Raw genomic sequence first — 16394 nt, forward strand, 5'->3', positions numbered from 1 at the left:
CCATATGTAGACCCTGATTAGTAGCTAAGTGTTTCATCATTCACTCATTATTATATATATATATATATATATATATATATATATATATATATATATATATATATATATATATATAAACGATGTGGTTGTGCTCATATAGTTCTAATCCAACAATCATATGAGGAGTGAGATGATGGTAGGCTGGATTTGGTTAAGTTTGATCTAGGATGGGCTGGATCCGGACCCATCTTACGACCTGACGGCTCTAGCAAGTTGATACCCTGACAAGGACACTCTTTTAATGTGAAAAGGATGACCATATCACTTTTCATTTCTTGTTTTTGACGTTCAATTTTTTTTGGCAAGGCACGTATTGGCGATCAAAATCATCGGAAATTTTCTTATTTTAAATAAACGTAACAAAAAAAAATATTGAGGCCTTTGGATAACAATTAAAAATAAGATTTTAAAGGCAAAACTCGGTTTTGGGTTTGCCTCCAAAGCATCATTTAAGAAGTGTGTACCCAATTTTGATAAAACTCTGTTTTACAAAAACCTATTTTTGATAAAACTCGGTTTTAATATCAGGACATGAAGAACTTGACTGCCGTCGGGTTTTGAACTCTACTTGATTTTGCTTTCTTTTTTAGAAATTAACTCGTCATCCAAACAATTCAATTAGATTATAAAAATAAGGTTTTCAGAAAACTTGGCTAATTGGGTCAGTACCCAATTGAATGATGCAGGCTAGAAATTTATTTTTATTTTGTTTTAAACAATTATTCCTTACTTTTAAATGAAAAATGAAAATAGCATGACACCAAAATGTGGTACCCGCCAGCTGATAATGGCAGTACCAGACGACATTGTAGATAAAATAAAAGGCTTTGTGACTAAGTCAAAGAAAAAAAAAAAAAACAATTATGAAGGCTACCAAACCACAAGAAACGATTGCAACATTTGCATTCATTCAGTTGGTTTGCTATGTCTCCTCAAATTTTATTTTGACAAATTTTCAGTATATAATATGATAAGTTCTAAGGGTCTAATCTATTTTTCTTATAGTTTGGAATCATCAAATTTGGAGGTTTCTCAATCAATTAAGAATGTTTGAAGTTCAGTCAATTCACAAATTTATTTGTTACTTGTTCTCTTGCATGATTTTAGGTTTTTTTTTTTTTAATTACAAATGTTAAGCAATTTCCCTAAAGTGTCTGTATAAAAATAAATATTTTTGTGGGTCTCTTTAGGCAATTGTCAATATGTTAGACCCTGGTGGTTTATTTCACTGATCTACCTCACATTTTCTTTATTTATATCAAATTTTGCTTAAAAAAATTGAAAAAAATTTACGTATAAATTTTAGAAAAATTCACATGTCCTATATAAAAATTTTGAAAAATGATATTTCGACGCACCTCATGAAAAATTTCTGGCTCTGCCCCTGGTAACAATTAAATTTTGTGGCATAGACAAAAGATAGTTTCACAAGAGATTTGAAGACATTTCTTTTATGTCCGACTAATTGCAGAATAGCAACATCCTAGGGGCAGAGGCACGGGGCGGGTAACGACGCATCGCCCCCCCTCCCCTTACCTAGAGTTTAAAAAAAATACTTATAAATTTTAAAAAATTTAGTTTAACCAATATAAAAAATTTTGAAAATTATATTTCGGTTCCTACAAGAAATTGCTACCTCTGCTCCTAAGACAAACTTAATATGATAAATCAAAGACCAGTTTTTCCCAAGAAGTGTTTAGGTAGCAAAAATCTATTGTTACTATACCTATTCCTTACAGTCACGAATTACTGACCCATAGACTCTTGGGTTACTTTGAAGGAAAGGTGAAAAGAATCCACAAGTAACGATATATCCGTCAACTAGAATGTTGCATATCTACTGTTTACAATCAAAAGGAGTACAGTTCATAAAAATCGAACTGATGACCAGACTTCAGCACGACTCAAAAACAATTCAACAACAAAGTTAAGGCAGATCATTGAAACTTAGAACCTTCCATATTTGGTGAAGTAAGAATGTAATCCTATATGGGTGAAATAAGAAAGTGAAATAAGATGTTACTTAAATTACCTTAATCAAGTTCAAGTAATAAATCAAGGCACAAAAGTATCATATCAATCATGGGGCCACTATGTTTTAATTTGAGCAACTGGTAGAGAACATATTATGGGTTATCACAGTAACACCCAAAAAATTTAATCTCATATTAAAGATTGTGAGAGATTTTCAAAGGTTTATAAAATGAGTTATTAAATAAATAATTATCCTGGTTCTTAGTCTTTTTGGGGTTGAAGCTAAAACTGCTAGGGGGCGGGTTGAGACCCACCAAACCAAAGACACCGAGCGTAGAAGTAGGTTGAGTTGTTACAATAGTATCAAAGAAGGTTCAACATTTGGACCTAAAGTCTCATACGTGCGTATATGTGTGTGCCTTAAAAAGGTGAATTGTAGTAACCCAAAAATTTAGTATCGTATTGAAGATTGTGAGAGATTTTCAAAAGCTTATAAAGAGGGTTATTAAATAGATGGCTGTCCTTATTCCTGTCTTTTTTGTGTTGGAGCCGAAACTGCTAAGAAGCAAGTTGAGATTTGCCGAACCAGGAGCCTGAGCTTAAAAGTGAGTCGGATTGTTACAATCATTGCCATTAAAATTGGGACATGAGGACCAAGACAACACCCAGATCATAACTTTTTTTTTTCGATGAGTGATTATTTCTCCAAACTCCCCATGTCCTCCTATGCAGCTCACCCTCGGGGTTCACAGTGCTTGCGATAAGTGAGTCAGGTGTGACTGTAGATCTGATCTTAGATCGCCTCGGATTTTATCACATCAAACAAACAACCGAGGTGCAAACAGATATAAATACTTGCCCTATAAATACTTGCCCTATAAAGAGACCTTCAATTTCAGAGTTGAGCGGACATCTTAAGAAGGGACTAAATGTCTCGCGACCTTTTTCACCACTCAAACACTCTCGGTCAACATTATAAGAAAGTCAATGTAGACATCTGTGGGGTGGATACTTGGTCCAAGATCTTTATCCCCAACAGCTGTCACTGCTCCTGCTCCCCACCTGCATTGATATACAAATTAAATTAATTAATAAGTTAAAATTTAAACTTTCAAGTCAATGAAAAAAAAGGGTCCTGGTTCACATTTTTTGGACCCCCTATCCCTTTCCTCTTCACATGAAATTAGAACCTCTCATTTATTAATTGTGCTTCTCACACCCCCTTTTTCAAAAATGTTCACCTGCCTAAGATACCTTATATATATATATATATATATATATATAGACATTCATTGGCACTTGTCGGTGTATAATGGGAAAACGATTAAGTTTGAGTCTTAAGGAGGGTTTAAGTTCATAATCACAATCCGCACTGGGGAATCTTAAGTTTAAGGTAACGGCACAATTAAATTAACTGGATCCCTCAAAAGGCTATTTTTCAAAAACACACACACACACGTGTGTGCATGCCAGCGAATATTCAAGTCCACCAATAATCCATGATCCGTGTATAATGAACGAATGCTTGATGTTTTTATTTATTTGTTAATTTTATTTCAAAGTCTGCCAACGCGATATAGATGTGTTTGGTTAAATCTCTTGCATTTTGGAAATCTTAAAGGTCAGGGGTTATTTGATAGGCTCGGATTTGAGATCTAAGGTGATTTGAGATCATTGAGAATTGCAGATCCGTGGACTAAATAAAGTTTAGACTCACTCCCATCCGACTTCAAATATGAGATTTTGGCCATAAACTAAGTATCTCAAATCTTCTTTTTCACCAACATATCTGTTTTGGATTGGATATATGACTGAACTATTCCGAAAAAATTGAATATGAAAAAAAAAATGACGTTTAATTAAGAAATCTGACTGAATTCAGATTATATATATATATATATATATATATATATATACAGGTACAAATTTAGATCAGATGTATTTTCAAACAAATATCCTATATCTAATGCTCTTACATTTTGAAAATCGGCAAAATTCAATTCAAAGTTTGGATTTGGAATCAGATATGAATGTAAAAATTGGGTTTCAAATTCCGATTCAAATATGACTTTTTGGATTTTTGTGAATATTAGAAAAAGCAGATATGCTTAAGGGTATATTCAATTCAAACCCGATCCGTTGACATCCATACTTAGATCAACCTTACACATTTCAAGGGTGTATTTGTTTCACCATGGATTTAAGATATGCTATAATATTAAATCACCACAATCTTGAATCCCTAGATTTAGGGTTACATACTCCCATTATTACATATAATATGAATTTAAGATCTAAGCTACTAAGCTTTTCAATATATATAAAATTAGGATCTTACCGTGCACGCCTTTTTAATGCATTCTCGAATTGAGATTAAAGGCATCGAACACTACCTAATGGATTTCCAAGACAACTTGACATTCACGAGATTTGAAAATTTAAATATCAGGAGATCATCATGTTCTTCACCAATCCACTTGACTACTTGGTGACATTATCCCACTACGCATCATTTTCTTTACTGGTAGAAACAATCCCATTCTAAAATTAAAAGTCATTTACAAAATCTAGATCTAACCAAGTAAACTAAAAAAACTTAGAATCTGAAAAGCAGAAATATTTTGGTCTTACGCTAGCTGTTAAGCATCCCATTTAGTATTAGAATATCACCGACGCTTGAGACTATACTTGGCGACAAAGAGGGCCCCATACTAATGCATCTCATTCCAAAATTTCATTCTTTTTTTTTTAATTTATATGTAAATTTTAAAAACTTTCACTTGTTCTACATAAAAATTCTAAAAAGTGATATTTATGCGCTAGTCAAAATTTAGAAACTTTAATTCGGCTCTCCTCATGAAAATTTTTTGATTCTGCCCCTGCCACCAGCTGTCCTGAAACAAGCAAGAAGGCGACCAATTCCGGAGCTAGAAGATGAAAACCAGCAAGAAAAGCTCCATTATTACATTCAAAAACTCTTGATGACCTTGTGATCCGTTTCACACATTGGTGGCATTTTATTAACTTGGTAGCATTTACAAGTTTGGTACAACGGCAGAGAGAGAAATTTCTAGCTAAAGGATACTAATGGTTTTTAAATTTTAAAGATTACATGACACTTATTTATGAATAAGTAAAAGTTAAGAGGTGTAGTTAACTATTTATATATAATCACGACAATTTGTGTGACCTGGTGTGGGCAACTGCTCGCATAAGCCCACATGATGCCTCCGACTATTGGTTTGGGATGTAGGGGCGAAGCTAGGATTTTTTTCAGGGGCAGGCCAACAACTAAAATTTTTCAAATGTAAATTTTTCTTTTTACTTAGTTAGGGTGGGGCCACGGCTTAGGCATAACTTATTATACCTACAATCATACCCAAGGGGAGGGAGGCAAGTAGCGAATCAAAAAATTTTGGCTGAGTGACACTAATATGTAAATATATTACATTGTGTGGGCCTGTGTGGGCGACTGCCGACAAGAGCCACACCTGGCTATCCTTCTCTCTCTCTCTTCTTTTGTTTTGAAGGATAGTGAGAGGAGAAGGTACGGGGGGCGAATTGGAGCCCAACTAAATTATAGCAACTTGCAGAAGAGGCTGGATTCTTGGTGTCAACAATTCGACTTTCCTCGGCTTCCACAAGAGCTCTTGTTGGCCGCATTCAAATACAGCAGTCTTTGTTTGGTAGCCTCATGTCCCAGTAATTTACACTTGATAGCTGTCACCGTCTCTCATAATTTACAAGTTAAATGTGCAAATGCATCAGATCTGGGGTATAAGTTTTGTGTTTTCAGATTGAAATCCTTAATCCAAATTTGAGGCTTTGTGCATTTTCAGGCGAGCGGCGAAAATTCGTTATCCAGCTCGGCTGAAGACTGAAGCCTTTACCCAACCCGTCATTCTCATAAGGGCCATTTGGCCTGTTGTTACTGTCTCATGCATCTGTACTGAAAATGGAAGCAGAGTTGTGGAATACTAGAATGTTCTACCAATGTGTTTTATGAATCTGACTTAATTTTTTGGAATAGGTTCATGAGATGAGACGGTAACAAATATATTGCCAAACGAGTCCGTGGAACACATGGCTTGCTTTTAATGTTTGGGATGTCATCCTGCCATGTAGGGGTGGAGCCTTAAATTTTTTATTAGGTGGACAGAATTAAATTTTTAAATTTTGATTAGGATTGAAATATTATTTTTCAAAATTTTTATATAAAACAAATAAAATATTTTAAAATTTACAAAGTAGCAAAGAAGCATGGATGGAGTGCACGATCCAAGGGGAAATTAACTGCATGATGAATTATTTTAATTATCAATTCGTTAATTTAATATATCCGCAGCTCTTTGTTTTTTTTTTCTTTTTTTACTCCTATGGACCACCATATTAAATTTGTACGGTGTTATAGGTATAAAGCATTGCATACAAGCATATGCTTCTTCTTCTCATGAAAGGTTTCTGTCCCTTTCATGAAAAATCATGTTTCTCTAGTTAAATGAGTTTGAATTTTTTTTTTGAAAATTTAGATTTAGAAAACTTGACTTTTCAAAGTATAAGGAAAACCTTAAGTTTTTTATAATTACATAGGTATGTGGGTTTCAAATATTTTAACATGGGCCCTGGTCCCACCTCAATTTTTTTTTAAATAAATTATATGTATTTTTGAAAAATTCACTTGTTTTATATAAAAGTTTGAAAATGATATTTCGGCTCTACTCAACGTTTAGAAATTTTAATTCAACACTCTTTATTAAAAAATTTTAGTTCCATCCCTAAACAAGACATGGTACTAATTGGAGGTGCACTATCCCTAAGCCTGAGCATCCAGCCGGCTCATCCAGGCGAGGCCAGACTGATGACAAGTAGGGCCCGGGCCAGTCCGACATCTAAAAACTGGGCCTGGGCCTGGCCCGACTTGGAAAATTCGAGTTCGAGCCTAGCACGGGCTTGGCTCGATTAAATTTAAAAATCTATTTTTAATATAAAATAATATATAAATAAAATTAAAATTAAAAAATAAATTATCGGATTTATTGGGCCCAAAATTGCAATCTCAAAAATTAAGCCCGATCAAGTTTTTAACCAAACTATTTTCTAAGAAAAGGTTGGGTGAGCAAGAAGCTAATCTGACCGCCCAAGTGAAACGCCGAAGCTTCCCTTCTTCTCCTCATTCTGGCAGGATCCAAGGTTTTTATAGCTTAATTAGATAAGAATAAAATGCATAGAAAATAAAAAAAGGATACTATTATGTTGACAAATAGTAGATTTCACCATTATGTTGAAAAAAAAAGGATTGGCTCCACAATTATTGGAGTCAACTCAAGCTCGGCTCAAATTTGCTCAAAAAAACTCGATTCAAGGTTGGCTCGTTTAACGAGTTGAGCTTGAGTTTAAATTTATGGTTGAAATGTTAAATGGGTCAAGTTAGATTTGCAAGAATTAGATTTGTTTAAACTCGGCTTGGCTCGACTATATAAAGGTGCCATGAACGAGAGTTTGTTTGCTAGGAAGTTTTTTTTTTATGAGATATTTGGATGCAAATTATATGCATTCTTTCATTAAATTTTCTGTTAAATGGCTGTTCATAGTTCAATTAGTTAAAAGAAACTAATTAAACATGTTAATGAGTTAAAAGAAACGAGATATGTTAAGTTAACAAAAGAAATTGTTTAACGAGTTATTAAACAAATCGAGCTGGAAACCACATTGTATTGTCGAGTCCAACTATAGCATGATCTATAAAACTCGAGCTAAAGTTTTTTGAATCGTGTCGAGTTCAAACTTAAAACATAAGCCGTAGTAGCATCAACTTTTAGAATGAGAGATCCTCATTGAAATTCCTGGACACATCTAACTAAGCCTGGCGTCGTTCTCTGCTACTAGACATGTACCCAGTACCCAGCTCGATCGGGCCCGGGCCTGAGCACAAAAAAACTGGCACAAGCAGGCCCAATAATAATCGGGTTGGTCCGAGTAGTTTTTTTCTTAAATTTATTATTATATTTTTTATTAATTAATGATATATATTTTATTATTAAAATATATTTTATATTTAAAGTTTTATTTTTTATTGAAAATTATTTTAATCAGATCCAACCCGAACTCAGGTATCAAGCCTAAGCTCGAACTCTAGTTTCGAACAGGCCCAACTCCTATCGAATCGGTTAAAAAAAACACCACCCAACGTTTGCTTAACCCTGGTTCATTTTAATAAGAAGGACATTCTTTTCGTTTTTGGGGCCGCTGTGTACTACCTCCTTGTATTTTAAGTTCACGATTTTTGTACGATCCTTGGCAGCAGCTGCTCCTCATATAAATAAATAAATAAAGTATATATTTACTCAATCTTGCAATCTTTTTATTAATAACAAGGTGTATTTGAAAAAATCGAACTATTGAATCTTTGTTTGAATGAGTCAAAATTCCTTCTTCTCTCTAAAACACAAAAATTCTGCCTACCTGACTCACGCCGGCCCTAAAATTAAATATTGGGCCAGCCCAATAAATTATCGGACAAAATTAAGTCTTAAATAACTTATTTTTAATATATATAATTATAATATTTGTTTACAATGAATTATATTTATACATTAAATTATATATATATATATATATATTTGTTCTAATCACGCCGCATCCCACCCGAATTGCAGTGTGTTGAGCATTATTAAAAAATAGTACAACGTGCTATTTCACCTTTACTACCCAATCTCTTGGAACCAGAAAGCTCTACTTGCTCATCGGTGGCGTGGAAAACAGAAAAACTGAAAGGGTTTCAATTTATAAATTGAAATTTGAGAAAAAATTACCATGTAATTATGTCTTAGCACTTTTTGTATTATACTTTGCTAAGGTAATTTTCAATATGCTTGAATAATCTGAATTTGAATCAAAAGTTCTCAAGATAATGAATGTGGTTTGGTATTTGTCTTCTTTCTTCACATAATTAGGTACATGTGATTGCAATAATTCAAATGCGCCTCTACGTATGATTATAAGTTAATTTTGTTAAATGGTTTATAATTGTAAAAGTAAATATTTACATCTAGTTTGTATCGTTATGAAAACGTGATTACGTTACTTCAAATGTGTTCCTATACATATGATTACAAGTAATTCGTTTCATTGAATGATTATAGTTCCGTTCGCGTCTTGAAGCAAACATGAAGGGGAGCTGCGTTTGTTCCTTCCGTTCCTTGGACGCCATGAACAAGACGTTCTGCTAGTAAGAAATATATTTTAAAGCCTGTTTGAATCAAGTCGGAAACGTGCCAAAAATCTGACTTTCATGTCACAATAATTTTTTCTTAAACTAATTTTGATGTTACAATCCTTGTCGCTAATGTTATAAAAATATGAAATGAAACCAAGCAGCTAAGTTGCTGATTCAGTTGAACTAATTGTAAATCGTCAAAAAATATTATAATATATATATATGTATACATATATAATTAAAAATTTTAAAAATACAAAATAATTACAAACCAAAACTTTAAAAGCATTTTAAATGTAAATAAAAAGTGAAAAGCATAATTCACTCTACCAACAAAAAATCTAATCAATTAGCTCAAATAGACTAATGAACCGGATTTTTCTTTTTAAAGGACTGCATCAGATCAAAGGAAAATCACAATTGTGTATGAAATACAATCAAGTTCGATTTTGTTTCATTCGATCACTAACTTCGTATGTAGTCTAAACATAATATACGCAATTTTAAGGAAGGAAGATACGTGTGCTGTGTGTTTTTTCTTATCAGGTTTCGACTCGAGAAGCAGAGAAAATTAGAGGGTTTAAAACATGAGCTGTTAACTTCCTGTTCACTGAAAAAAAAAAAAGATCGATACGTGTATACATACGGCGGCATCTACGCCATGATTCGTGTGGTTGTGCTTTAGTTGAGCAGCAGAAAAGTCACGCCTGATGAGGTTCTGAACGTACATTCGTGTTCTTATACGGTTCGAAGCATACGAAGGACGGGCGGGGAAGAGATATGGGTTTTGCAGTTGGCAGCACTCCGGGTCAAAGTTAACCGGAGACGCCGCTTAGTGTGGGAATTGGGTTTCCTCTTTTCTTCCTTCTTCTTCTTTCTCAAGTGGGTAGCGATTTGCGAGCTTCCGCTTCGTTTCTGGTGGAGCTTCAGGGTGCTTCGCCGTTCCTCCCTCTCCCTTGTGCACCCACTTTCCTCCTATCTTCCTCTCTTATTTTTTTCCTGTGCTTGATCCGAGAAGAAAGAGAATTTAAGGACTGTCCTAATTGTTTTACATCTCTCTCCCTTTTTTCCTTCGTCTTACTGTCCTTCCGTATTTCTTCTTCTGAGGATTGTGTGATTGAAGGGTGTGAGCCAGGATCCTGCTTCTTCTCGTTGGTGCATCTGCAATGGCGGTGAGTCTGTGTTTGTAGCTTGGAATGATGGTGGTTTTGCATTTCTATGTTGGAAATTCTGTGGTTTTTCTTTTTGAGAGGGCCTGGTGGGTGTGAGGTATTTTGTAGACATGAGAATTTGGGGGTTTGTTGGCTGAAAATTGTGGGGTTTTTTGGGGGTGTTCTAGGAGTTGGAGATGTGGATATGGCCATAAGTTCGATGTGGTTCTTGTCTTGAGTGGATTGAAGGTCTTTAGCTTGGAAAAGGAGACTGGATGGAATGAGATTCGGTCGGAATGATCTCAATTTAGATAGTTTCCTTTCGTATTTCCAGTAGTTTGGGGTAAATCGAGTCCTTCACGGGATGGAGTAAATGGACCTTCCTGTTCTGTTTCCTTTTTTTTCTCCCTCTTTTCGTAAATTCTGTATTGGATACTCTGTAATTGGTTGTTGTGACAATTAGAAAACATGGTTTTGAATCACCGCTGGGAAGTCGCAGTGTTCCTTGTGACACGCGTCTAATTTTGGAGATATTGATGTTAGCGTAATTTACCTAAAACATGTGAGATAGTGCATTTTGCGTTCAGATGCCTTGTCTTTTCTTGGTCTCAATTCATTATCAACATGGACAATTCAAAATTGACAGAGATAATTGTGGATCTTTGTAGTATCGGACGGATGTGATTTCTTGCGGGGCTGTGCCTTTTTAGTTTTTCCTTCCGATGGTTCGCTTATTTTATATAATTTTGGCTGGAACTGTTTTCTAACTTCTTTATCTGAATGCTATCTAGAATCTTCAATTCGGCAATATTTTTTTGCAGTTGTTTCCTTTTTTATCGGTGGAACTTTAGAACTTATTTGTTAGGCTTGTTCTACATTTTCTGCTTTAATTATTTGTTTTCCCACTTAGGCACTCACCCAGATCAGGTTGTACGCTGCGAATTATTGTCATAACTCCCACCCTCATCCCTTTGCATGCTTTTTGAAGAAGAAGCTTTCACTTATTCACTTTCCACATTTATGATCCTTTATAGGCTGAGACGCTTTTTTCTGTTTGTATATCTTAACATCCAGATTATACCTGCCTTAGCTGCTAAAGTCAGTGTTATGGCTTCTTGAGTGCCGAAAAACACATGCAGTGGCTGTAGTTAGAAAACATTCTTTCTGTGGTTGTCCTAGAAAGCGTCTGGTCCAGTTGTACAGTTTGCATTGGCGAGTTCTTAGGATCAGTGTGTTGTCACTCAAACACTTTGTCTTTTCCTCCTCTGAGGGTTCACTCACTATCTCTTTATGTGTACAAAGTTTAAGCTTACCTTCATGAATGCGTTCATTAACTGGATGGGTCTGTTTGAAGAAGCTTGCTAAAGGGCAATAGATATTGCCTTCACAGGACTTTGTGAATTTAGTGTCCAAGATGTACTAATTTGAGGTGATCTGATCTTGTATATTTGCTTTCAGTTCTTCCCAAGCTGTGTGTTGTACATGGCTGGTACAGTCATCTTTTGGTAAGTATTGTCTCCATAAGAAGGTGGAAGAGTTGTTTATGTGAGGTGGCTGTTGCAGTATATTTGCATGATCTCTCTTTATTACAATTTACGTGAAACCAGCTGCATGTTAAAGAGCCTTAACTGTAGCCCCCAGTGACAAAATATAGTTACATCCTCTAGCCTCTGGAATGTGATATAAAATGTGTATATGCTGATAATATGCCATAAATTCTCAGAGATCTTTCACTATTTGTATAGTTGAACCATCTACATATTAGATTTGATTTTAAGGTCATTGAATCCTGATTTATTTTTAGTTGAACCATCTAGCTGAATGAGTTTGAATCATTTAGGCTAGATCCGATGGCCCAGATCCGATCGGTACATCCTTAGGGGATCAGACGATGATAAAACACACACATATACACACACATATATATAGGAAAATTGAAATCAGCCAGCTTCCATTAAAAATTGTTTTTACAGCACCATAAACCGTTGGTACGCCATAAACTATTGCTAATGCTCTTAGCAACGATTTTTAGATACTTAATCATCCGGCAACATCCAGCAGCTGGTTGATTTCAATTGCTCTCTCTCTCTCTCATATATATACTCTACACTGATCTGCACTGATATGACATGCCATGCATGTGCATGTGAAAATTGTCCGCTAAATGGTTGGTATTTCATGCTTCCTATGGAGTTAAAAACTGCATTTCTTGAGGTTGTGAATTGGAGGCTAAAGGGGTGAGGTCTGGTTTTAGACCTGAAACATGTAATGCTAGTGAACGGATATGCTTGAAAAAATTGGTCACTGCGTGTAATACAAGATCACTTGTGTCATAAAGAGATTCTGTGGGTTATTTCCCTTGGGTGGTTGAGTAGGCAAGTTCATGGTCTTTTAGATTGATAATTGTGGTGTCTATTTACTTGAGAAAATGTTGTTTGAAGCATCAGTGATGTTTCTGGTGTCTATTTACTTGAGAAAATGTTGTTTGAAGTGTCAGTGATGTTTCTGGCCTTCATCGTTCATGTAACTCCTGTAACTGACATGACTTCATTTTTGGGATGAGTTATTTATACTTACAAGATGGTGAACAGCTTGAGCGCTTGTTTAATGGCAATACTAGATTTATTTAGAACTTCTGTGCCAAACTAAATATGAACCCTTCAGCTAGGAAGCTTCCAATTTTGATATTGTACGAGAACATTCCACAAGCAATTTTTACAACCCATCTTTTACCTTCAACACAGAGTAATTTTTTGGGGTTGCCTGTGTACAGTGTACACATATGAATGGTCTGCTTCAGATAAAGAGTGGTGGCGTGATTGAATGGAAGCGTGAATTAAATATTTTGGCTCGAACAAAGACACTATCAGACCTTGACAGCCACATAAACTTATTCCCTAAATTCTGTTTGGTGGCTAGGTGCCTTCTGATGGCATGGGTGCTTTTGTTATATGTTGAGACAAGATTGACTAATTGGACTGACAAAGTTGTACAATTTTCGAAGTGTGTGCTAACTGCTACCTCTGTCATACTAGTGAGAGATGCAATGCCCACGTCCTCTGGTTTTGCCAAAAACGTTGTGGTAATTTGTTTATGTGCATCATTGGTTGTATCTGGACCGCAAATATTCGGACGAGTACTGTATTGCTTAGTCCTCCAGGTATGTCAAAGCACAGAAATGGAAATTTGTATTATTGTATATGGATGCTGAATGGTATGTTCCTGTCAAGTTGGTTTTACTTACATCTTACAAGTTACAATTCAACATAGTATTCACCATGTATCCAAAATGATATACTGGCCTTTCTAATATAGAAAATTTACATTGCATCAATAAAGTCACCTATACAGGCATACCTGGTATTGTAGTCCCTTATGTAATAAAATGTGAGAAGGTAGCATTCTACTTGACAGACCTCTTGTTAGAGAACTTAGAATCAATATTAAACATGTAAATATTATTAATGTTATTTAAATATTTCGGCTTATTTATGCATTTAACTGTTTGAAGGAGATTGTGCTTATAGATGCATGAGATAAATCTCACACAAAAGAATAGGTGAATTGTGTCTGTTGCAGTGTATTGGTAATTTATTGAGTTTGATGAAGCATATCTGCTTGGAGACTATTATATCTTTTTGTTTTGCTTGTGCATCCTGAGGAGTGACTTAGTTGATCACACTTTATCCTTGTTTTGTGTGATTTAAGAGAAATACGTTTTGCCCTTGTTCTATTGATAGATTCGTATGGTAGTGTCTTCTTTTTTAGAAGGGGAGGGGGTTAGGATCAATCCTCATTTCATGATTCTGATAATTATTTTCTGATTTTTCTTAAAAGCTTGTCAACAAACTACTCTTGCTTGCTATCATTGTATGGTATCTGAATCCAGTGTGTTCCTATTGCACTACTTGTGAGTTGTGACTTCGTAACGGAAAAAACTTCTTGACGTTATGTGGTTTCATTGTTTTGATTGCCAGCATGTACCCAAATTTGGCAACTGGGAGAGTGAGGAAAGTGTACCTTACACTGCCTATTTTGAAAAAGCTCGGAAGGACAAAACTGCAGGAGGGAAAACGCTGAATCCAAATGACCCTCTCGAAAATCCTGATGTACATATGGTAACTCCTCCAGCCACACATGCTTCTAGGCATGAGCGAGCCCGAAGTGTGGGAGAAAGTGAGGTTGGAGGACAAACCGACTCTCCTGCACACCCCGATGCTGGTGGCAGGAAGATTACAGGATCACCTCTTCATCCTAGGTACACGGGCCAGGGAAGACCTAATTCTGGTGATTCGGCAAAGAAAACACAAAAGGAAAATGGAGGCTCCGAACGGACTGTCGAGCATTCACCATTACATCCACATTACCAAGCAAGGGTGACCAACAAGGGTGTTTCATCGCCTTCATGGGAGAGGAGGGGTTCTTCTGACGGTGGGCATGGCTTGGCACCTTTAACACCAGGACGCTCAAAGGCTAGATCCTCTACTCGAAACGATGACAATGTAAGAATTCGCAGAATCCTGATGGCTGTTGCTAAGGATCTTAATGTAACAGAGGGATGATGTGTTTTGTTTGGTGCAATTTGAATTGTACTTAGTTCGATAAAGGTGCAGCTGTTCCAAAATTTGGCGATTGGGACGAGGCAAACCCATCATCGGCTGACGGATACACTCATATCTTTAACCAAGTGAGGGCGGAAAAGCAGGTAGGATCGGCGAAGGTTCCCATGATCTCAACAGAGACACCAGCTGCATATGGCCATAAGGAGCCAGCTAGCGGTAGATCTTCGGTATGCTAGCATTATAATTCCTCTTTCTTCCTTTACATATTTGCATAGAATTCTTCCTCTGAGCTTGTTTCCAACTTGCAGATTTGGTGCTGCTTTGGTAAATGATGCAGTTGTAGCTGAGATGTGATGTGACTGTAAATAAGTTCGAATGGATGTTTGTACGAAAGACTGCTGGGCAATGCATTCTTTCTCTACTTTGTGTGTTTGTTAAAATAACGTTATTGGAGGTTTAGGAGAGAGAACATCTTTGGCATATTTGTGTACTTTTCAGGCTTTCAGGGGGCACTTCTTGTCCCCAGATCAAGATGATGAACCTTTTAGCAGTTGATCTACTATATAATTTTTTTCTTTGTTTTATGTGGGTTTGTTTTGCCAATGTGTGTGTGAGAGAGAGAGAGAGGGAGAGGGAGAGAGCATGACCAGATTGCTACTTTATCTCTGCTTGGAGGGGGGACTTTGGTTGTATTGATTGTGCACTTCTAGTGAAGACCACTACCTCTGTCAACTTTATGCTTTTCTAGAATACCTTTAGAATTCTGCCCACGTTCTCGCTTGGCGTGCATTATCGTGCTTTGTTGTACTGAGCTGCTGTTATCATGAATGTTGAATTCTTTAGTTAACATGAATCTAGTATCTGGACGGAAGAACTAGCTTTTGAATTTTGTTTGGCACAATATTTTTCTCATATTATTGAATCTATCTTACTGGTTTTGGTCATTTTGCTTCATCTTTGTGAATTTCGTGCTATTAATTCTTCACATCTGATGGATCTTCATGTGTTGGAGTTATGAACCACGTCAAAGACGAAGATGGTGGATTTATCCTGATGCAGAGCTCTAATTTGAGCAAGGAGATTATTCAAGAGTGCACTTAATTGTGCTTTGTATTTGAAACCTGCCAGGGGCTGTTTGGACGAGAGGAAAACCAGGCTTTTTTGGCACAACATGTTTGGAGAAACCTGGTTTACACGTTATCTAGTAGGTTAGGCCAATTTTTTTGCCAAAAAAAAATATTATAAATGAATTGTTCAAAGGCAGCGAAGCTTGGCTGCCATTAACCAAGTTGCCGTTTACTGGCTTGGTGGCTGGAAAAGCCACGGCAAAAAGGGAATAGGAGAAGGGGAAGTGAAGAAAGCTTTTTCGCCGGGGTTGTTTTCTAGCCACCATTGGCTAGAAAACAGGCTAGCTGGGTTTGATAGAGGAGGAATAACAGCGTAGCATTGGCA

The 16394-nt window shown here is 36.1% G+C and overlaps 1 protein-coding gene across 1 annotated transcript; it reads left to right on the forward strand.

The window, feature by feature from the left end:
• Positions 1–9986: 9986 nt before the first annotated feature.
• LOC116247889 (RPM1-interacting protein 4) lies at positions 9987–15526 on the forward strand. Its single transcript, XM_031620314.2, has 4 exons — positions 9987–10401; positions 14358–14882; positions 14978–15169; positions 15251–15526. The coding sequence occupies exons 1-4, from the start codon at positions 10396–10398 to the stop codon at positions 15272–15274; spliced, it is 747 nt and encodes a 248-aa protein (XP_031476174.1). The 5' UTR covers positions 9987–10395; the 3' UTR covers positions 15275–15526.
• Positions 15527–16394: the final 868 nt, after the last annotated feature.

The sequence above is a fragment of the Nymphaea colorata genome, chromosome 2 (genome assembly GCF_008831285.2).
Source record: "Nymphaea colorata isolate Beijing-Zhang1983 chromosome 2, ASM883128v2, whole genome shotgun sequence".
Lineage (NCBI taxonomy): Eukaryota > Viridiplantae > Streptophyta > Magnoliopsida > Nymphaeales > Nymphaeaceae > Nymphaea > Nymphaea colorata.